Below are 24,168 nucleotides of genomic sequence, written 5' to 3'. Positions count from 1 at the left end.
TCCACTCAGAATCCCAAACCTTCTTTTTCTTGACCATAACCAAAAGTGCTCTCCACTTTTTATTGCTGAAGACAGTGGCCAGTGCATCCCCTACCTCTATTTCTTCATTATTTCTACCCTGACATCCATCCCCTGCTTTAAGCAGATGCTTAACGTAACTTTTCAGACATAAATTCCCTTCCTGGTTCACCAAATAATTTTGCGAACAGCTATGCTAGCACCAAAATGTGGAAATGGTGTAAGCACAAGGAGCAAGTGACTACAGACTTTTTATGCAGCTGTGCTGCTGAAGGTGAAACCACGGTCCCATAATCGCTCTATAAGTACACCAAAGTGGTCCTCTAACCTCCTTACTGTCTACCAGTTTTCCATGCATTTTCTTGTTTCTCTTTCAGAGAGAGAGACAGTCTCACAGAACTACAAGCCACATTAGCTCTCCACTCCGTGGGACTTTTCTATGCCTTTGTTTAGGGAAGTGACTTTTGCCTGTGTTCAGGAGCACTTCAGTTTAACTCATTTAGCTGTTTCTCACAGCTATCTTAAGCAGAGGGCAGTGGTTACACCCCGTCCATGAGGTTACTTTCTCCTGATAATGCGGTACCTAATATTTCCCTCCAATTAAAACTGAAGATATCTTTGAAAAACACTAGCTTTTTTAGTTGGGAAACACTAAGCCTTTTTAGCTGGAAATATGAGAAGCGTCCCAGAAAGAACTTCAAGTTACAGAAGCAATTTCTGAGAGTAGCCGATGCAACACCCATTACAAAATCTGCTAAAGCAGTAACAAAAAGAAATACTGTGCTTATTTTACCTGATTTTTTTCAGACCCACATAATAAGATCTGCATGTGTCTTTTTTTTTTTAATGCTTCAGACTGTTCAGTAAGACTTATATGAGACAGACTTCGAATCTGACTGATAATAGTTAATTTTTTGAAATCTTAGGCTCATCATAGAAGTGATAATGAACAGTACTCCAGCAAGTACTACAAATAAACAGTGAAATACATGGGTAAATTTACAACTGCTGACTTTTTACATAGTAACATCTGTACTGATCAAATATTATTTCTAAAATGTTCTACTCATACCTTGCCAATTTTTGTATACAGGCATCTAAAAACAATCTACTGTGTAAGAAATTTTAAAAGGGATGAGAAGTATATTATCCAGACTGAAAACCCCAACCACTTTTATGGAAGATGAACCTAAAACAGCTGAGTTGAATCTCCAATCATAGAGGTATTGATTATTCATTTTCAAAAATAAGGCTTAGGAGCTCAAGCGTCTGGCATTTTTGAAAAGGCTACCTGTTGTCTTACGAACAACAAAAGGTGAATCAAGCAAATACTTGCACTCAAAGTGTTGCAAATACTACTGCACTGAAGAAGTTTTCAAAAGTATAGTCATACCATAGGGAGCCCTTCCAGCTAAAGGGTTTATTAATGGAGTTGGATTGCCACTTCCTTCCCTTCTGTTTCTGTCTGCTAGCGCTGGAAAATCTGAGAGGTCCAGTCCTGTCACATTTTCACTTCCATCTACAATAAAAGCAGATATTTTAAATTCCCTTAAGCTTTTTACTCAAAGACGACTTTACGTGGAAAAACTTCACTACATGCAGGACAAATATCAGAAATATTTTCCTTCTTCAACCTGATCTTTTTACAACAGGTAACACTCTTAGTATACATATGATGAATAACTATAATCTCGGTGTTATGAGATTATGCTGAAGAATACTGAGATGTTTCTTTTAAAACAATTCCTAGTCAGTAATATTTAGTAACAAGAACTTTTCATTTTGAATTAAACACCGCACCTGTACAATACAATCACAACTACGGTGGTAGGATAGGCAACCTGTTTAAAACGTAAGGTGCTATCAACAGAAGGTGTCAAGGAAGAAAATCTGCATGGGTAGCAGCATCAGGGAGCTCTTACATCCTTAGGAAAGGTACGGGAAGGTCAGCCCCTGAGCTGGTGCAGCACGAGTTATGGAGGAGCATTTTGCACGGGGCAGCCGCATGCTGCAGAGCGGCAGCAGGGGCGCAAGTGCTGCACCGCAGGGCTGCCGGGTGCTTGCGTGTGCGGGCCCCGGCCTGCCTTCTGCCTTGTGACATCGGCCCGGCCCCGCACGCAAACCCTGCATATCACATGGCCTGCCCAAAAACGCTTGTGTGTATGTGTGTCTCTGTATAATTCATTAAATTTGGGTGGAGAAATAGTTCCCAGAGAAAAATCACAACCGAAACAACTGACTGAAAGGATCCCTTCATAACCTGGCTGCTCAAAAGGAGTCTGAGATTTCTAATAAATCTGTAATAGTTTCACAGGAAACAGATCAATCTTTCTTCTCTGATAAATAAACAATTAGCAATGGTTTTCCCTGAATTATCAGGCTATTGTGCATTTCTAACAGAGCAGGTGTGCACGGTCGCGTGATTTGCAGAATTTTTCTAAGGAACACCTACTTCGTCTTCAAACATTTTGAATCCAATGTTAGCAAGTAATAACAATTAAACAGCACTGCTCTGATGTTATTTTACACCATTAAAAAAATACTAATCAAAATACTTATTCTTCCACATAATTTTAGACCTAAACAAAATATTTTCCAACATTAAATTCAGGATTAAAAAGCACAGATATTACTTAAGAATATGTAGAAGTATTTTCTACTAACAGCAAGCAGTATTTCTATGCAACAACTGAAAGTTAAGACAAAACTGCCCTCAAACAGAGCAAAATACTTTCAACAAATCTTATTCAGTCAAAAAACCCATCTCTACCGTACTTTAAGATCTACATACATCAGAGCAGACTCACCTGTTCCATTGAAAATGTTACTTGATAAGGAGTTATTCATTCCAAATGCCTGATTTCTGTTCATTCCAAATCCAGACATACTGTGAAAAAAATCCAAGAAGTCACCCAAAAGGAAATACATTCTTTGCAATCTCCAGCGGAAGACATTGAGGAAAAAAACTAAGACACAAATTATTTCAGCACCCCACATGAGTCTAAACTCAATTTTTACTTATTTTCCTTTATACTTCTGAAAATTAAGACCAGCAGCAAGCACTGCTGAATCAAGACAACTTGAGCAATTTTAAAATAACTGAATTTTTAATAGCAACAGCGCCTTCAGCATCTGTTTTTCAACAAGTTATGACAAACATGATCCTTACTGAATAATACATAAATGAAACATCAGTAAATGTAATAGTTGGAAGTCAGACTGTAATCCGTTCATTGCAAGTGATAAAACGGATCACAGAAGCGATCAAGTTTGTCATGACTCGGTTGTAAGCTCAAGAGTGGTAAGCTGAACAGTTACGTCGTGCAATCATCACAATGCAGGTATGATGTCATCATGAGCACAGAGATCTGCTCATCTGCCATACTAAGAAACCAGCTAAATTCAAGTCCTAAACAGGCAAGCAAAAATTTTTCAAAACATTCAAATATTAGACAGGACTGGTTTTGGTCTGAGAAACACCCTCACAAATGATCCACTTCATTCTGTGCAAGCTGAAGATGCTGAGAAGCCAAAAGGTAGCCCACAGCTGAGTGAAATTCAGGATTTCTGCCCTGTGCAAAATCACAACATTCATTTTTCCTCTGTAACAGGATGTAAGTTGATGTTTTAGAAGTTTCTGTGAATAAAAATCCCGAACATATCTTCTGAATGGAAATGTTATATACATGGACATTTTCAAAATTGCAAATCTGAAGCATTTTATTTCAGTCTGAAATAGCCCCAAATCTTTCATTTTGTATGGAGACATCAAGAAAGGCAAGAGTCCGTCAAGAATGGCCCTGTTCTGCTTTGCTTCATCAAGGCGGTGTATTTGAAAGGCATACAGATCTTTGACACTTCACCCGCGTGAAGAGATAGGTTTCTGGTCTCTTCTGTGAATTCTAGACCTGGCGGGAGCACTAACAGGAGACCATCCAATCTGGAGGGCATCTAATCTACCTTGATGAGAACCTGTTTGTTAACCAGCATTATCTCATTTTACAACATATTGCACCAATGTGACTAATAAAGAGAAAGTGAAGTATTTTAGATGTTCAGAACACTAAAAACACATTGCTCAAACTAAGGCAACTATTCTAAACACTTCATGGAAGTGACATAATTAATGAACTGTCAAGGAAACACCATTTCATTATCTCTAACCAACAGCTAAAAGAATATTTAAAGAAGTAAATCTCCAAAATCATTACCTTCTGCATTCAGAGTTTCTAAGTATGTTACTATTTCAATCTTTTATGTTGTTCAAGTTTCAAAATACTCTGAAATATAAAACTCTCTTTTTAAATTATCATCACAGGAAGAAAAGGCAGATTCAATCCAATCTGAGGGCAAGACACAAAGTCTTCCACATGCCAAGAACATAAACTGCTACTGCCAGATCTCTATTGCAGCCATTAAGAAAAGACATTTTATGCCTCTATCATTATGTTAAACTACAGAACTAAACAGACTGAAGTTTCAGATAACTGTGACATTAGTTTTCATCTTCCTTTCCCCAATTTGTAAAATACTGGATTGGGCAGATTGGGCATCTGACTGCCCTGAGCTTTTTTTGTGCTCAAGGTAGAAGACAGTCCTTTAGGAAGGGCCCCTCAATTGTGGAAAAGGAAGAAGCTGGCAGCACAGGGACCATGAGGTTGTGGAATGAAGCACAGAAAACAGAGTCAGCTGTGCAAAGTTGTGACTACACACATTAGATAGATAGAAAGAACAAACTTTTAACTACAAGTTTATCAATATAAACTAAGCATAAACATAGCAACAGAACCCAAATGAAAGCTTAATGATTTCTGATGCCAAAATCTTGCCCACAGAGTTAGAAAAAGATCAGAAGTGACTGAGACACTTTTGGCATCAAAATGAGCATCAAATCTTTAATTTAATGGCAAGCCTCTCCATATTATTCTCCATATTACTCTAAAATTTGAAGAAGTAAAAAATAAGGTCTCTACTGTGTCTGAATCAGTTAACAATTCTTCTAGAAAAACCATTGTGTTATAAAATCTTGCCTTACTTCTTCCCAAACTCATAGATGAATACTATTAAAATGACAGTGTATACACAAAAAAATCAAGACATGTTTCAAAAACTAGGGAACTCATTGGGAACATCATGTATTTTAAAGAAACAGCAGTAGAAATGGAACAGTCAAAGCCAGAATTTAGCTTAAAAAACTTGTGCAAACATTCAAAGCAGCTTCAAAGTTTACTGCCAAGAGACTAAAACATACAAAGGTGCACTTTCAGGCTTTAGTCTAATGGATAAAAAAACCCCTTAGATTTCAAGAGAAGTATGAAAACATAGCCACAGCTGTATGGAGATGGTCTGACTAAATAGTCTTACCTGTTCACAGTAAAAGGTTGTCGAGAGGGTTGCTGCTTTGGCATACATATTATGCTTGGAGAGCTTCTGTTGGGGCTGCCTAACCCTGAACTGCTCATGCTGTTTGTCCTGCTGGGAATTCCAATGCCCTGACCAACCTGGGAGTGGTTCATCATATTTCTAGGATTCATAGGCAATATACCCCTGAAAAAGAAAAAACATCCAAAAGATGAATCTGTACAGTAGTATTTGGTTACTCATGTAAGTTATGTAGGACAGACTTTTAGCTGTTGCAACTGAACTTGTGATTAGCATCAATGCAGTATGTTTGGGTTATTACTTCTCTGTAATTAATGTAGTTTTTTGATTTCTTCAGAAATACCAGTTGGCCCATTACATACTAATTAAATCCTCAGTCAAGTTCTACATAAATACTTAAGTATTATGAATCTGAAAAGTGCTTCAGACCTACTACCTTAATACCCTAAACTGTGAATGACATGCATATAAAAAAATTTAACCACACATTTACCAGAACATCCAAAAACTAGGTGTCTTACATTCTGAAGCAGAATTTGCCAGCAATTTCTCTCACGTACAAGATCAAATACTGTCTTACAGTAAGTTCTATCTTACTGTTTTACAGTATTATTTCCCCAACACAGGCAGTAGTAAATAGAAATTATTTTTTCTTTATTAATTAGACTGTAAAGTAGTTGAGGCAAGATACGCATAACACTTAAAAAGTGCCCTGCCGAAAGACACGACTGCAGAAATGTTGGCTATCAATAAATACCTGCTCGGAGATGGAGGCGTGTGAAGTGACATTGTTGGTACCCCTGTTGTTGGCGTTACGTGGCTCGGTAACTGAGTGCCTTGTGATAAGCTGCGATTTAACTGAGGGGTATTGTTGCTCATTCCCCTCATTGGAAGGCCTAGTGCACCTATTGAGAAAAAATTCAGAGGGGTGGAAATATATAGCAATCAGGAACAAAGTCTAATCCATCTAATGTAGATGGAAACAATCTATGCTGACAACCTTAAAAAAAAAAAAAAAGAAAGGTGCAAAGACCGAAGGCAAGTGCAGTGTAAAAACTAAGTCCTTGTTTGCATAACAGAATCCCAATTATCTCCAATATAGTCCCCTTTTGGTTAAACTTTAGAAAGGCTCTTTAAGACATTTCTGTATTTGAGTGACTAAAGAAATTTCATTTCCTTTGAGATGTGGACTCTAAAGGAAGGGTTTAAGTTTGATTTTTTGATGAGGACACACACATCTATGCATTATCTCAGAAAGTTGGCAGCATTTTTAGAAAATTAGCATCTTTACTGAATAGATTAATTACTTTTGAATAAGCTGATATATATATGGCCAGTATTTAGCACACTGCCCTGTCTCATTAAAAATGAAGCAAATATTTAATTAAAAAAGAAAATCATGAATACATAGTTCTCCATAACATTGTTTCTAGGACACCACCACCCCTTTTAAGAAAAGTTCTTTGTAAAGTTTAAGCTGCTGCTTTGTGATAACACAACTTCAGTGTCTATGATCACGTCAGGTCTAATAGTCTGAGAAAAGAAAGCAAGTAGGACTTTAACTGCCCTCTATTAACAATTAAAAACATACAGATGACTTAACACTGATCAGTAATATTCTCCACACAAGCATTTGTGTATGATAGAATAAAATAAGCACTTAGTGAGGAAAAAAAAAATCGCTTTAAATGAAAACAAAAATACCCAGTTAGCTGCCCTCTCTGAAAACATGTTTGAAAACTTTATGAAGTTTCTCACCATTCTCACATCATTTTTCTGTATTTATTAAGTTTTGGAATTACATCCAAAGACAAGAAGCAGCCATTTAATGCAGCCTAGCAACAGAAACAAACTTGGCACATAAAACTGACAGCTCCAAGTACCTGCTCTATTGGTTTAAGCATCAGGCTGCTGAGGTACCTCGCAGGCAGCATGCAAAATCTTATCTTACAGACAAGTTAAGTTAGAAGTCATGATGAATCAGCAGTCTCTGCTATAGATCACCCTGTCAGAATTGCTGAATATGCCAGTGTAAAAGACGATTAAATACCAAGAACATAAAGAATGGATACAGCACATATGCTCAGGCTATTACTAAGGACAAGGTCTGAGGAAACCTCAAAGGTCTTAAGCTTTCACACTTTGAAAACTGCTGTTTGTTCACCGTTCTATATTACAATTCTCAATCCAAGATTTTTGCAATGAGAAATTTTGCCAATGCTCATATTTATTTCTATACATTCAGATTGAGACATAATGAGGCTCGCTATAACGAGCCTCGTAAGAGTCATTAAATGCCGATTATATTAAGGTGTTCACTGTAAATATTTTGGCAATTTGCTGCATCAGAATAATTTCAATGAGCATAAATATATATTACAAAAAATATTTCATACTGATTAACAATTAGGTAGAATTTTAAAAATAAAATGGTGAAGCAAAACATACACTTATGAGCTAAATACAGCACACTGAAAAAAGAGGATTACTGTATTCAGGTTAACTTTGTGCAAGCATTCATTCCAATACAACCCATTTTTAACTGATGGTTATTTCTTGTTGTTGGCTTTCTTTACATTAGAATTTTTAATGAGTAGGGCTGTTACAGTGAAGTTAGACTATGGGCTCTGGATGACAAGTATGGGCAGTTAAAACATTCACTCTACAGAAGTGAAAATCTTTTTCCTATGCTTCTTTTTTCTACTTTCTTTTTTTCCTTCTTTTAAACAGAGACAAGAGATCTCCTAGGCAATGCTGCAGGCTGATCAATTAAGTGGCCAATTCTGTGCCTAGAAATTAAATTTGATTATGGTGATTCCACTATATAATATGACATCTTGCTAAATGATTGACAGCTACCAATGCACCTGGGCATGAACAGCTTTGTTCCTCTCAAAAGTATTTTAGTTGCAACACTGACCTCACACTTGCTAAAATACCCTGAAGACACTTATCCTTGGTGTCTGTATCAGATGCACTTGGCTAGAAAGTTGCAAACATATGCAGGAGTACAGTGATAAAAGTGATGCTCACAAATCTATTCTACTTGCATAACTATATCTAACTCATATACTTGGAGTCAATCTCTGGAGACACCTGTCTGCCAACTACAACTTAACTCTGGCACTTTAGTTAGATGCCTAACATTAAGCAGTATGACTATTTCTTTGTGTGTCTTCTATAGCAACATTAGACGCAGACTGGCAAATACAGAAGACGACTTCAAGAGGTGGAAAAGAGCAGCACAGAAGCAAACAATCTTACTGAGTAAGCAAACAATCCAAACATGAGTTGCCAAGCACACTGACAAGATTTAATTTGCTCCCATGCAATGTAAAATACCAGTTATAATTTAAGCTGTTCCTTCTACTGCTCATCAGTAGCACTTATTTTTCGGTACTAGGCTCATCTTCGCCTAGCCCAGTTTCCTTAGAGAGACACAGTTAAATCACACACATTCTTCATATGATGACAGATTACAGTTGGGATTATATTTGGATATTTAACAGCTATCCAGTGTCAACACGTGACACTTTGCATACTAAGGCAATGCAAAAATGCATTCTCCAAAAAACAAAACAAACAAAAAACCACACACCCAAAACACAAATAAGACATACTAGGTCTTCTTTGCAATCAGCAAAAACCAAAACGATACGCATGTTCTCTGCCAAAAGGGCATTAAACTAAAACATCTTTAGCAAAAACAAATGTATCAATAAAAATAGTTCTTACTTTGCTGCCCGTATAAACTTGCCCCAAATTGAGACAGCTGACCTGATGTTGATGGTGATGCCAGCATCTAAAATTAAAAAAAAAAAGTTTATAAGAAGTTTATATTAAAGACATGACTATATTACGCTACCTTGTCCTGAGGTTTTGTAACTGTATAATCATTTGCCAAAAAGATAAGCAAAAACTCCACCTCATTTTCAATCATCAAACATTTTAGATACCCCCCAAGTATCTGTATAGTAACAACTGTGACAGAATATTCCATGCCAATAAAAATTTTGGAGCTTAGGTGTATAAGAATAACTTTCTTTTACTTTTGACAAGTAGCATCAGGTAGAAGACTGTAGAAGTAATATATTTCAAATTTTCTGCCCTTTCAACTAAGAGATGTGTCTTTACAGGAGATGGAATACTCAATTATTTAAATCAGATGTAATTTATTTCCCCTGCAAAACATGTATCATACAAGCAAATCATAATCATTGTTAAACGTAGTAACAGGAAGTGCAAAGTTTCATATAATCAGCTGCAAAAACAAAAGGTGGAAAATGAGTGGCTAGCTAGCAGCAGTTATATAGAAACAGGTATGCACATTAGATGAGAAATGAGCATGAAAACTTTGACACACCGTCCTAAAAGTTAGCTTCTTGCTTGTATACACCATATAAACAGGTAAGATACACAAATGTCAGATGAAGTAATCCTTCTCACTCTATTATGTCAACTTTTGGACACCAAATATTACCAAATATTTCCATTATAACCTTCTTTGTCCATTTTTGGACACCAAACTTAAAAAAGACAAACTAAAGAGACTCTAGAGAAGAGCAACAAAAAAGATCTAAAAAAAGCCACCACGATCTATAAAGAAAAAGATTGAGATTTGAGTTTGTTTACTCCAAAAAGATGGTAACTGAGAAAGGAATGTGACACCAGACTTTGAATCATAACTGTAAGAGGAAAAGAATTAACTGCTTTCCATGCTGCTGCAGAAAGGAGAAGCACTAATCAATTTCAGTTGATGAACAGAAGATTTAGGCTAAATATTCAGAAAAACCTTTGCAATCATAAGGACAGTTAAGCACTAGAACAGATTATGTGGACTCTTCAAGCAAATCTCAGTCCCTGGAGAACAGAGTAGATGTTTGTCGGTTAGGTAGAGCCCTTAAAGGAAGACGGTGTATTAGTTGACTTGATCCATCCAATTCGCAACAGAACCACATACTTACTGATCCATGGACAAAATGTCTGCTTATGTGCTACAGTAGCCTGGTCTTAGATTGAACTGCAGAATTGTTTCAGGGAAAGGAAATGTCTGGATTCTTGCATGTAATGGAATTTTAACCTTTTCCAACTTGAGAGTAAAGAATTCATACAAAATAACTTCTATTGTGATAAACTGTAAACTGTTCTGCTGACTTCATCTGGACAAACACAAAGCTCACACAAAACTTGATAGACTGGATCTGTTAGCCAGCTGTCTAGACTAGGGCCAAATCTAGATGGTAGAAGTGAGAAATAAAACATGCAGGGTAGACACTGAACGTCACAAATACTTTTGATGTCCGTAAGCTGCATAAAGTATTTACAATTTTTTTTTAATACCTACACAAAGCATGAGTGGAAAAATAAAAATAGACAGTTACTATCCATCCAGGCCATCAGGAAATGCATGATAAGTATCACCTGAAAAATACTATGCATTCACAGATACTTTGAACAACATACATATAATAACAAACAACCACAGTAATAAACATGCAACTCACACATAAAAAAGGTCTGAAGTAGCAAGACGACAATTCCCTGCAGAAAAATTATAATTAGAAGTTGTGCCAAATTGGATCAAAGTTCTCCTTTGTGAAGGACTGGCTGTGAACAAAAGGACCTTCTAAATAGCTATCAGTTACTTTGGTTTAGCACAGATAAAGTAAAGTTCTTAAGCCATGTCTACATCAGCAAGTAATGCAGCGCAAAGGGGAGAGGATTTGTACATAAAAACAGACAGAAAAGGGCATGTATGTATGCATTTCTAACTAGAGTTAGCTTCGCGTAAAACCCAATTGCATGCAATGGTCGGAAAGGAACGTCTCTTCCACTTCATTTTGACCTCAAAGGAATTGAGTTCGTTCATACCAAGACTGATGAGCAGTGTGAATCACAGTGTTGTGAAAAGGAGAGAATCAGGAGATACCACGCTCCTTGTCCAAGCTAAGAAGCTTGTGCAGCATTAATAGAGACTGATAAAACAAGGTGATATAGCAGTTTTTAAAAAAGGAAGGACAGAAGTAAAATGTGGAGAAAAAAAATAAGAGCACTGAATTTTGACAACAGGGAAAATCCAGAACATGTTTCGAGACATGACAAATCATGATTCCCTTGAAAGAACAACGGATAAGAAGTTTCAAGATACCCCTGTGGACAAGGAGATGGGCAACAGAGGCAGCGACAATCAGACGTGGAGACCCAAACGGCAGCCACAAAGCTCCAGCAGCTTTGGGACAGATAAGCAAAATAACTTAAACCAAAAAGAAGATCCCATAAAAACACCTGATCTGTGATAGCATGTCTCTACGATAAGTGGAAGATGGTACAAATCACAGCATAAAAATATTTATGACATTAACTTGGATACACAAAAAAAAAAGTCACAGACTTAAGAGGTATTAAATTATTTGAAAGAGAGGAAAACAAGATCCAATCTGTTTTATACTGATTACTATTCCATTTTTAAATCCAGTTAAAAGAAAAAGAATGGCAAACAACATTTAATGAATGATATTTATTAAAAACTGGATTTTCTTTTGACACATTGCAAAGTAGGTCACATGTATTGTGCCATTTGCTTTTACATGAAAAGTTAAATTCAAAGTGACTTGTACAGAAACCCTTATAGACAACCACAATAAAGACCAAGTATTAAATTCAATAAGCCTAACAGAACTAGCTTTAAAGTCATAACATACTTAGAACATCAAGGGTAATAAGCCTCAAGAAGAAGATGAAATTAAGAAAAATTCTGGTGGATCTGTTCCAGGAAGATTAAATGTAGCATTTCTTAAATCTCATGAAGAGGAAAATGCTGTATGGATATAACTCTTATTCCATCTCTAGTTTATTTCTTAATGTGCCAAAAACCTTACCAGTATTCACTATTTTTTCTGCCATAGCTAAGTATGCAGTCTAAAATCCTGCCTTAATTTTCTACTATTTCCATACCATTTAGGTCAACAACAAAATCGCTGAATTAGCCAAAACATTAACATAGGCTAGCAGGACCTTTATGCGCGTTCACAATCCCCAAGTTACTATTACAGTCTACTTGAACTTGGTCTGCCGCAGATACTAAAGATGCAAGATGAACACTGCCAACAGTATTAACACCACTCCTTCCAGGAGTCTGGAATTATTAAATTATTTTATCTGATTGCATTACTTGCCACAGGATAAATAAAATAAAACAGTTCTCAAAGAGCATACTCAAAGGGGGATATAGGTCACTCTTGAGTTTCTATTAGCCTACACCAGCCAAAGGTCATGACAATCCTAGTAAAAATGAAGGCAGGCTATCACACAAGGTCACTAAGGCCTCTCCCACTTGTTAAGATCCTTTAAAGCTTACCCAATTATGGCAATGCTTTAGGAAAAAAATGGTCTTACCAAATACTTACCAAATAACTGAAACCATGTCAGTGAAGAGCATATTCCAGCAGTATGTATTCAGCACCAACAACATTTTAAAATGAGTGACTGGGCACCTTCTATCAAAGTTCAGGGAAGTATTAAACTAGCTTACAACACCAATAGCTTTTGCTGCAGACATACAAAAAAATCCGCTCTTCAAGTTCTGGCATTTGAGTTTAATCAATTTGCCAATGGTTAACAACCACAAAAAACAGTTGTGAAATAACACAGCAGTTTTGTTCTTATTCTAACTCAGTATGATTTAATTAAGCAAATTATCTCAACTGGCCTTCTTTGTACATGTCATTAGAAGACAGAGGATGCCTAAGATTTGCATCTCCAGTAGTGCAAAGACACAAATACGCAAACAATACCTCGTGCACCATGAAGAATGCATTTTACTCTACTGGCATACCTAAGGACCAATAGTCAGTATTTGCATACTGAAGGACTTGATACTCAGCTAAGATGAGAAAATCAATTTACTCCCAAGTCTCAAATGATCGCAGTGCAATTCTGACCAGATGAGATTCTGCTTCTAAACTCAAATCAACTGATGATTCAAACAGACAGCTCAATTTCTACGGACTGGCCCACACCAAAAGTCAGTAAGCCATAATGTACCATCACACATCACACAATTTCCTCCTCCTAGCGATGAACTATTTTTACTCTACTGGCTTTTATTAATTCTTGATGGGTTTATTGCAATAAGTTTATTTAGGAGTGCCAGTATCTATCCTGCAAAAGCGGGACCAGCAGTTGCTTGAATTTGCTAGAAGTGTGGAAAAAGCAGCAGCCTCCTAAACTCCCTCAGGAGACAGGCCAATGCAGGCTGCACGAAGGTGGGAGGAGGTTCAGCAGGGCTGATTCAGACAGCTCCCACCTCCGTGCTCTGTCTCCTGCCTCTTCCAAGCCAACCGCCCACTAACTGCGGGACGGCTGCATATCACCGTAACTGCCACGGCAGCACACCTTGGCGTGGAGGCACAAGGAAAATTCACTAAAGCAACACTCCTGCCAAAGCCACTACAACATGCAGCTATATCCTGAAGCCACCTTCTTAAACGCAAAGTAAGCTGAAGCTAAAATACATCAATTTAGCATGGGAAAATCAACTCCCCAAAGCAAAACATGTTAGAACAAGCAAATAAGTCCAACTAATATCTGGGCTGATAAATGATGGTTTTCTCACAGGTGCAAACATAAGCATCATTTTGTATTTGCACTACTTTATTTCTGGTATCTGCCATCTGTGCTGCACTATTTAATAATAAAACAGCTGACCCACAGCTTCAAAAGGAGAAAGCGTTATAACAACTATGTTAAAAAAAAAAATCAAGCCCAAATAACTGATACAAATTAGACTTCTTACACTCTTTCAGTTTAAAACTTAATATTATTGCTAGTCCTACACTGTATTACATGGTACTTCTTATACACTACTCACAAAACTCATGTGTTGTAACAAAATTTTTCCAAATCTCAAAACCAGTATCAATGATAAAATTCTGAAAGTCTGATATTTGGAGGAGGATTATTTGCAAGTGTAATTTTTTTTTTTTTTTTTTTTACTAATATACATTATTGAATAAATGAAATAGAAAACCAAATACAAATACTGAAAAGTACATGAAATTTTATTAAATCTTTCAGATATCATAATTTAAGGTTGTGATCTCCTGCCTTCACTGGCCCTTGAGAAGCATGCTGAGCTAACAACACATGGCAAGCATCATATTTTGCACTGAGCCTATCTGGAAATTCTCTGTTGCTGGCAGCATTATCTGAAGATCTTAAAGATGCTGCTTTTGAGTCGCAATGACATTAACTGACAGTGTTAATGATGGTGCTTAACATGGCTATTAAACTAAAACTTTAAGCATGAGTTCTCTCTGCATAGAGACATTCAGTTTGCTGGTATGATGTATCATTGAGCCAAGAGAAAACTTGTCACAAGATGCTACAAAAAAGTTCCATAAGCATTTAAGTACTAGGACAACAAAGCAAATATTTTATTCTAATTAAATAGCTGGCTGCATACTGAAAGTTAAAAAAAAACAAAAAAACAAAAAAACCCAAAAACCACAAAAAACACAGGCTGAACATGTAAAACACCAGTATTACAATACAGTAAGTTCAGTGAATTGAATTATTGTACATGAGACCATAACCTCCCCCTTCTAGCAGAGCCAGATGATTTTATGCATGGAATGAATCTGGTTCACGGAACCACTTCAAATGCTAATGCTGCTATACACACATTAACGATTTTATATTGTTAAGTGGAAATCTATTAAATATGGCTCTTTGATAAAATACAGAAACACCATTTAGCACAGTGATTTAGCTCGTCTGTAAAACATTAATTCTAAATACCATTCAGTTTGGATTTAACTACTGCAATAAGAAATGAAACTTATTTCTTTGCAACATATATTTCAGATCACTTACTTTTTAATCTGAAATAACTTAAAATGTAATTCAGAGATACTTCTTCCTTGCAAAATGTATGACAGAATATGAAAACAACTTTTCCTCTCTTAGGAAAACCAGTTTATCGTGCATTGTTTCATTTGATATCCCCATCTATATATAATCTTCTAGGGGAAACAGTAAAACTATGCATCCTGTATTCTAAACTTTTGGCTCCCTCTTTGTACTATGGAACTTTATTATGAAAACACAAGTTACAAGCAGAATGACAAAAGGTTCTGACAAAGCTATACTACATTAAAATACAAGAAAATCCCCTCAGGTTTTTTTTTTTTTTTTTTTTTTTTTTTTTTACATCTCAGCCGATGGAAGTTCTTTCAGCTGTTTTCAATTAATGCATTTCACCTTTTCTTCATTTAAGTTTGTTTTTATTTATTTTACATATATTACGTACTGACTAAAAGATGCCAGGTGAATTTAATCACTCTCTAGGAAGGTAAAGAGCTATTCCATTGCTTTGCATGTTAACAATCTCTGACACTTCAGGGAAATAAAACTTAAGCTGTGTGTTTCACAAAGCAAACATTGCAAAGGAATCCACTATTCAATCAAATATATGTTTACATATGATGTAAGACGTGGGAAAATACTCATTTTCTATTTATCACTAAACACATTGTGTTAATCTTTTTCCTAAAATAAGCTTTATTTTTACATAAATGCATCAAAACTACTCTAATTATGAAAAGTAATTTTAATGTAAAGTAGCTCCATCAAACCAGCCAGCATTAGCATTAATGCTTTTACTGCTTCTTCTGACACCAGAGGATTCCACAGGAATTTTTCTTAACTACTTAACAACAACTTTAAGTGCAGCATCTGAACTTAAATTATGACTCTGACTAAGCTAACAGACTCTCGCATACAATGACTAAGGCAAATGCTAAGCAAGATGTGTTGGGAAACAAGATAACACAGGTTTGTTTAGAATCCTAACAAACAGCATTAAAAAGCGCGTAGATCAAGCTGGAATGACGTGGTATGCAGCAACCCTAAAACCAAAGCTGTCTCCAGAAAAGTGACTTGACACGTTTAGTTGCCTAAACTTTGCAAGATTCTGGATCTCTGTCTCCATGGTAACCTAAGTCTTGTTTCAGGATTCTAACTATTGGAAAAGTACTCCCTCTTTATAAAGCTGTATGTTTCAAAACACAGTAATATTATGTAAAGAGTCTACAAATTACTTTAACAGAGGCTTGCAAAAAAAAAAAAAAAAAAAAAAAAAAAAAAAAAAAAAAAAAAAAAAAAGATCCTACTATCTAGAGATAGTAGGATCAAAAAATATACCAAAGCCTTTGGACTTCCCAATGTATACATTATAACCCCCCAACAGGGACTACTCACACTATCCGAATTAAAATACACATACCCCCTTTTCTCTGCAGTGATTGCGCTGAACGTCCAGACAGCTCAATTATGTTGATTAAATTGGCTGCAACTAAGCTCTAGAATTATTTTGTGGGCATAGTATGCACAATGTTGTCAACTTAAATTACAGAAACACCTTAGCTTCAAGCCCAATCTTTCTTCAACTGTTCTGTTTCTACAAAATATCCATGCAGTTTCCTTGCCAAAAGATCGCTGAACCAATTATCACACTGCGACTCCAGTGCAGCAAAATTCATAAAAGAGCATTCAGGGATATATTATGTTCCATTTACCTACTTATCACAGCAAGGTTTCTGAGGACTATAGAAACATTCAGTGACTCAAGGCAAAGCCACCCTTTTGCTAAAAGGAGAATATAACACAAGTGACCACTGTTTTGTGCCTAAAACAATAGACCCATGCAGCACCCATCTGAATTTGGTGGTGAGTGCGTAGATAAGTAACATGCAACTTTTTCATTTCAAATATCGCATCGATCTTGACTATCTATAACTGTATTCTTTAGCAGCGGAAACAGGTAAGTTTTTAAAATCTTTCAGTTTTTAGCTAAACAGAGACTCTAAAACATAAACAACATCTCCTTAACTATTTTCTGATATTTGCTCCTGCTTGTGAAAAGGCTTCAAAGTTTAAGACAGGAATTTAGCACCCTCTACTTAGTACACTTTGCTTTTCATGTAAACATAATTCTTTAAAATTCAAATTAACCAAAGCAACAAGTCATGAGAATACTACAGCAATGTGCCATAAAAATTGTTTATTAAAGGCATAAAATATTTTTTCACATCTTTTTCAAATAGGTCCTAAATGTTTTCTTAACCCAGTGAATACAGAATTATTTCTTAATACCATTAAAAAAACCTCCAACTCAGATCTCAAATAAAAATAAGAAAGAAGCCCTCAGAAACTCCCATCCCAGGCAAATTAGAATGTGTGGTCACTGCACTCAACCTGAAAACAATGTCTCTTCACAAGAGCAGAAACCTCACTGTAAAAGGTAGGAGTGAAATCCAAGTTCCCAAACATATGCAAAAGAATATGCTTGCAGTGACAGTCCTTAGTCCACTCTAAATTGTAGGAAGTTTTCACCATTCAACATGTTCTTCTATGTCATTCTGAAGTTTTGTGGCCACAGAGAGCACATAAAGAGCACATGTGTAAATTCTCAGGAACAATTCCTTGAAAAGTAGCAACTTTGATGTCAGAATTAATTGGACTTAAACAAAGCGACAAAAAGGGGGCGGAGGGGAAATCATTTCTGGCATAAAGGCAAACTCAGAACATGCTTCAACCTTTCCCATGGAGCAGAATTTAAGGAGCTATTCACAGAAAACTTCCCTAAGAACTACACTATTTTAGGCTGAGGATCCTATAGGATGAATGAAACATGGTATCAAATCCATTCATGCGGACAGATGATACATTGGAGAGAAAAAAAAACACAATCAACCAAATACCCTTAAATTGATTTTCTTAGATTAATAGCTAAAACCTTCGAAACAAGTTTAATTTTACATGCTCTCAATAAAGATACAAAAGAAACTGAAACCGAAAAAACAGGGAATAATTTCAATGATGTAAAGCTGCATCTTGCTTTGATAATTCTACTATCTGCTATCAAAAAAGGCACAAAGCCATTTTTTAATAAGCTTACAAAAAGATCCTGTATGGTAGGTTTTATCCTTTTTTTTTCAGTTCCATTTTCTGAATATGAAAATGACTATTTACTCCTTTCCTTTTCCTCTGTCTTTTTTTTCCCCCCCATACTTGCATACTTCATTTCAATACAATTTTGAAGACAAAAAGACTGAAAACATGTTTCAAGATCTAGAACGTTGGCTGTTTCTTCACCCCACATTTTCACGACACTGGATCCAGGTTTTGAACATTAGTTTAGTAGTTTGCTACTAGTTTGAACATTAGCTTACTCAGAGGAAATTCTGAGCAAGCTTATCTTTGTCTGTCAGTATCAACTGCTATCCAAATAATGACACAGTCAATATATTTATTGTGTCCTCATACACATAATGGCATCTTTAGCAGGAGTCCAGTTGAAAGATAATTTAAAAATGCAGTCTTTTTAATTTGAAAAAGTTTTCAGAGCTGCAAAATTGGTGGAAAAACATCATGCAAACTAAAATAAGACAACCACCACTGGAAATTTTCTCATCTATTGCAAACCAAATGAGACACCAAAATGAACATGTAAATACATAATATGCATTTAGCTATACATGAGCGATCAGAGGTGTACAAGACACAATAAATACATAATATGCATTTAGCTATACATGAGCGATTAGAGGTGTACAAGACACAATGTCAATATTACCACCATATATTTATTTTGATTAACTTAAAAAAAAATTGTTACAAGAGCATATAATTGTTTGAGATTTCATAAGCGCAAACTCCAAAAAAAATGGTCAATAGTGAAGCCACCAAAAAAAAAAAAAATCCCTTAACAAGAACCTGGAAATAAAACTTCAAAAAGGTTTTGCAAAAATTACTCTTCCACTTCATCTTGATATGACATCAGTCTTCTCTGCCAACTACAGCAGCTTCTATGCCCCATTTTGTCCACTTCTCCCACAAGCTTTCAACGCTTTCTCATTTGTCATTCCTGGTGTCTGGAACACCCACCTTCCTTCTCTTGAAGTCCCATCCTAAGATCCACTTCTGCCACATTGCCTACAGAAAGAGTAGGCAACTAAAACATTCATTCACGGTGTCAACAACATGCCAAGCATCAGCTTTCACTGTGTAGACCATAGCATAGTGTTAAGTCTCACTTTACCTCTCTCACTACCTCTTAATCACTTCTCCCTCAATGCATCAAATCTAAAATTGGGTGTGTAATATCTGAAAACCTGTTTGGAGAAGTAGCACCTGTGTGCATCTGTGATACATGCACATACATAATGTAGATACACAGGAAAAAAAAGGGCTATTTAATGAGAAACCTTTCACTGTAGTAGTACACTTCCATCCTTTGCTGGGTCACCTGAAACTTCTCTTCAACCTCACTGAAATAGTTTATGAAATTGAATCTGAAAGCAACACAGCTTTTTTTCCTTTTTTTAAAAAAAGCCTTTTACTCTAAATTTTTTTCTTTCTATCCTTGAAAATCTGAGTTAAAATTAAACTAGCCATAAGACTACAGAAAATGTTTATGTGCACATAGGTCATGATCTATGTTCACATTTGCCGTGAAACAACCGTATTTATTTCTGGAGAATCACTGAACTGGACTTAAAGCAATGATAATTTTTTTAAAATCTGAAGGGGAAGGTTTTTTTCTTTTAACTGAAAAAATAATCTAACATAAATGTTGCTTACACATATTAAATGCAAGCCTACTGTGACAACATATACTGTCCTTTTACATAAAGTTCAACTCATGCTTTCAGTATTTTCCCCCATAAAATATTTCTACATGTCACTCCATATAAGAGTGAAATACTGTACTGGCTAATTTATTTCTCCTAACAATAAACATAGCTTAAATAACTCCAATGCAGTTTTGCCAGGAAATAATGCATTACCAAGCAAAAAAGTGTTGAAGAATGTTTGTTTTATAACTTCGTATCATAACAAATGGGAGAAATACCTAAATTAGAATACTTGAGCAGACAAACAAGCTGCACAAGGCATCATCAATGATAAACAGTTGAAGATACATCATGTAAAAACATAACAAAAACATTTCAGACAAGATGTAAGCACAAAAGATAATCAATAATCCATTTTAATTTACAAATACATTTCCTACAGATGAATTAATAAAATCCTAGCAAGCACACAGCTGAAGCTTTAAATGCATAAACACACTAAAATTAAAGCACTTGCCACTGAAAACGAAGTCTTATACAGCTAAATGAAGCCCTCCCTCACATAAATTTAATGTACTTGAAATAGCTCACTATTAAAAGTGTAAAAGTTTATTCAACTTACATCTTTTTCCGACCGATGTGGGAACATCGATGATTGGCTGTAGTACATGTTTTCATCATGGTAGTCACCATCAACCCCCTCTACAAACTTCTTCCTTGAAGCACCAAACATGCTGTTTGTCACCTAAATAATAAGATAAATGATTAACCTCTACATATCATATATTGCTTGTTTTCAGAAATACTTACTGCTGTTATGCCAGCCTTGTTTGTTTACACAAATATTCTGAAATGCAGATGGCCAAATAAATATGAAATAAATACTATTTAAAAACTACCCTAACTAGTTCTAATAGACATCTTAACATCATTTGGAAAATGTCATTGATCCTGAAAGCTATCTGCCTGCCTGTTAGTATGAATATTACTTTTACTTTGTGTTATTTGAGCCTCATCATAAAGTTGCACTGCGTAAGACAAGGAGGCTTCTTGCAGACAGCATAATTTCAACACAGTTTTGAATACAAAATTTCAGAATATATCAGAACTTCGTAAGTACCACATTCTGTGAAATGAAATTCTAATTTAAAACATGAAGTTTCCCATCTCTAGGCAGATGTCAGTACTCTTTCCTCTTTTCTAGCTCAGAGAAGCCCAAAGCACTAATTTCCTAAAAGTAACAGAAATTCAAAGACATGCCTGTTACATGGAGCCAGGTTAAAATACATATATTTATATAAAAACTGTTAGAAAATTTGTTTCTAAACACTTGAAAGCTTCCTCTCAAAAATCTTTTTTTATAGGCACCCAGTGTAATAACTATTCCCACTGGAGTTTTCATCCGACAAACTCAGAACAGACCGGGCTGGGCAAGGGGGAGAAACACACGTTGGCTTCTCTCGGGGAGGGGTGGTGGTGGTGGGCCGGGTTACGAGAGTTATGGCTCGTGACCTTTCACGCAGGTGTATTTAAAATTACAGAACGTTAGATAAAAAGAGCGTATTTTTCCATCCCCTCTCCCCGCCGTAAACGATTTAAATCTTAAAGAAGAAAGCTGACAGCTGTTCTTCAGAGCTCAGCCTAAGCCACCCTTGCCACCTTAACAAATCAGTGAAACCACTCCAGCATTTCATTGCCACAACTCTGGCTTTCTCTTAATCATGGCTCTGACTGGGCAACGGCTAAGTAAGAGAAGGCTGAGCTTAACCGTGCTCACCACCGACGTCCCAGGCTGGCGAGGGGATTACAGGTGGCCACAACAAACCGGCAGAATTTATTTTGCCCTCGCTCCCGGAGGCACACGCACACACACCTCCACGCAAGCATAAGTGTCACCGCTTAGCCAAGAACGTGAAACTGGAGAAAAGCCAAACATGCCGCCGTTCACCTAACCTTAATTCTTTAGCAAATGCAACCCCGCAGTAAGGTCGTACAACGTCACTAAAGGACCTACTGCATACAGTGTGTATTTATACATCTGACTTTCTATTTGTATAAAAACATACATGTTTGTCAAGTCTCTAATCTACCTGGCTAGAAACTCTGCTGAAATAACACAGTGCAGACCAACCAAGTCCTGTTTTAACCTACCAAACCAGCTGAACGGCATACACATTCATCAGGACAGTGCAACTTGCCCAGTTTCTTATATCATACAGGAAGATTAGAAAGAATGGGGATTTATAAAATGTTTACCAAATCTGAACTACTGTTCTATATAACACGAACTTTTAAACAGATCTTTAGATCACATTTAGCTTATGAAATGCACTGAACCACAAGGCTGATTATCCTCATTACTGACAGCATTAGCTAAATTAAAAAATAAAAATAAAAAAGGGGAGAGAGGGGGAGAGAGGGGAGCGGGGGAGAAGCCCTTCCTACTACCTTAAGCCCCTGCTTTAAATTGACCAAATTTAAAACCACATTCATTCTGCTCGGCTGCAATAATAGCTTACTTTTAGCTCAAAATCCTCTTATCCTTACCAACACCAAATGACTCTGGTATTTCTCACAGAGTGTGGGAAATATATAGCTTATTCAAATTTCACCTTTACTGACTAAGGCTTCTGAGTAATATTTAATAATACTACTGCTCCTAGACTGGTAACAACTTACCCCCATGATTTCAATGCCATAGCAGTTTTGAGTAAAAGCAGAGTCAAAGTTTGGGATGCATTTAATAGTTATAGTCACGGAATTTCCCTGAAGTGTCCAGCTAGACAAAAGCATATTCAATTATACTATTTCATTACTTCATTAAAAGAGGGTTTTTTGGATAGTTAGACTACTAATGTTTCCAAACAAATTTATAATTTTTTTTGCACATATAAAGGCACGTAAAGGTGCTGGGTACCTTCCACAGATGAGAATACCACATTTTTGAAAATACTGTAAAATACAAAATTAAGGTCCCAAACTGCTTGCCTGCATTGAGCTGACTTTCACACTGGTGGGGCAGCTTTCATTACCCTCTCAGCATCTCCCACTGTGCTAATCCCCGCAGAATGCAATTATCAGCTGCCAGATGAACGGAACATTTAACAGGCTAAGGGGATTAGCTGGTCCTTTGCTCTGCCTCAGTAAAGCGCGCAGGGAAGAGCAGTTGTCTTTAACCGCTGCAAAAAGGATAACGAAACGCTTTGGTGAAGCTGTCCCTAGCAATGACCATGAGAAGCTGAGCTAATCAACCAACTACTGCTCTTGAAAAAGATAAAATGGAGTTTCTCAGAAGTCCCTAAGATTTTTCAGTACTCCTTACAATACCTGGGATAAAAGAAGAAAACTTTTTGCCATGTAACTTATCTCCTCTTGTGATCAGTCCCATCCTAAGAATAACACAATATAATTGTTCATTTAACGATCATCACAAAAATATACATGTTGTGACAGAAAGCAAGAGCCATTGAGATGTACACTGTAAATTTAAAACATAATACTTCACTCAGAACTACAGTACAGGAACTCTACAGGAAACAACAGTTCTGTCTTTGAGCCTGTACCTTTTGATCTTATTTTCACAAAGACTCACACACAGCTGTCTGGCTACATATGCACTGTAAAGACTTATGAGTCAGTGGAACAAGGTCAGAGCTTTGAGTCACAAAACACATGCTTAAAGACACTGCAAGAAAAAAATCATTATGAAAAATGGAGTCATAATATGGTGTGCACATATTGAGAAGTCAAAAGAGATTTATACGCTTTCCCCAAAAATTGAGTTTTCTAAGATTATTTCCTATATTGATAATTGTATAAGAAAGCGGCCCAGAAACTAATCAAGATTATGCCCTGAAGGCTGATAAAGCACACTGACATTAATATGGAGTCTTACAAATACACAGTTATTAAAAAAAAAAAAAAGAAATGAAGAAAGCTTTTAATAATTAGTTTAATTAAATATTGATATTTTTATTGGCAACCCATATTTCTTCACGGTAACTACCCAGACCATGCCGATGACTCGAGAGTGTAGAGCAGTGCATTATTAGGATGCACCTACAGGAGGAGAGGGGAAGCCTGAAGAAACACTGCTAGCATCAATGCATCTGACTGCTCTGAAGATCTTCAA

General features: G+C 36.3%; 1 protein-coding gene across 4 annotated transcripts in view; it reads right to left on the bottom strand.

Annotated features, from left to right (window-relative positions):
* CNOT2 (CCR4-NOT transcription complex subunit 2) overlaps positions 1-24,168 on the bottom strand; it is a 95,295-nt gene that overhangs the window by 17,808 nt on the left and 53,319 nt on the right. For 2 of the 4 annotated variants that reach the window (XM_064509012.1, XM_064509006.1), the window contains exons 2-8: positions 20,659-20,781; positions 19,348-19,395; positions 9,136-9,202; positions 6,158-6,305; positions 5,383-5,565; positions 2,826-2,905; positions 1,412-1,537 (exon numbers count right to left, since the gene is read on the bottom strand). In XM_064509012.1, coding sequence (XP_064365082.1) covers positions 1,412-1,537; positions 2,826-2,905; positions 5,383-5,565; positions 6,158-6,305; positions 9,136-9,202; positions 19,348-19,395; positions 20,659-20,769 — 763 coding nt within the window. In that variant the 5' untranslated portion in view covers positions 20,770-20,781. The remainder of the gene's footprint in view (positions 1-1,411; positions 1,538-2,825; positions 2,906-5,382; positions 5,566-6,157; positions 6,306-9,135; positions 9,203-19,347; positions 19,396-20,658; positions 20,782-24,168) is intronic. The other 2 variants (XM_064509017.1, XM_026100342.2) reach the window with 1 other exon arrangement.

The sequence above is a fragment of the Dromaius novaehollandiae genome, chromosome 1, assembly GCF_036370855.1.
Source record: "Dromaius novaehollandiae isolate bDroNov1 chromosome 1, bDroNov1.hap1, whole genome shotgun sequence".
NCBI classification, from domain to species: Eukaryota; Metazoa; Chordata; class Aves; order Casuariiformes; family Dromaiidae; genus Dromaius; species Dromaius novaehollandiae.
The sequence above is the reverse complement of the archived record's forward strand: the minus strand, read 5'-3'. Positions and strand labels throughout refer to the sequence as shown.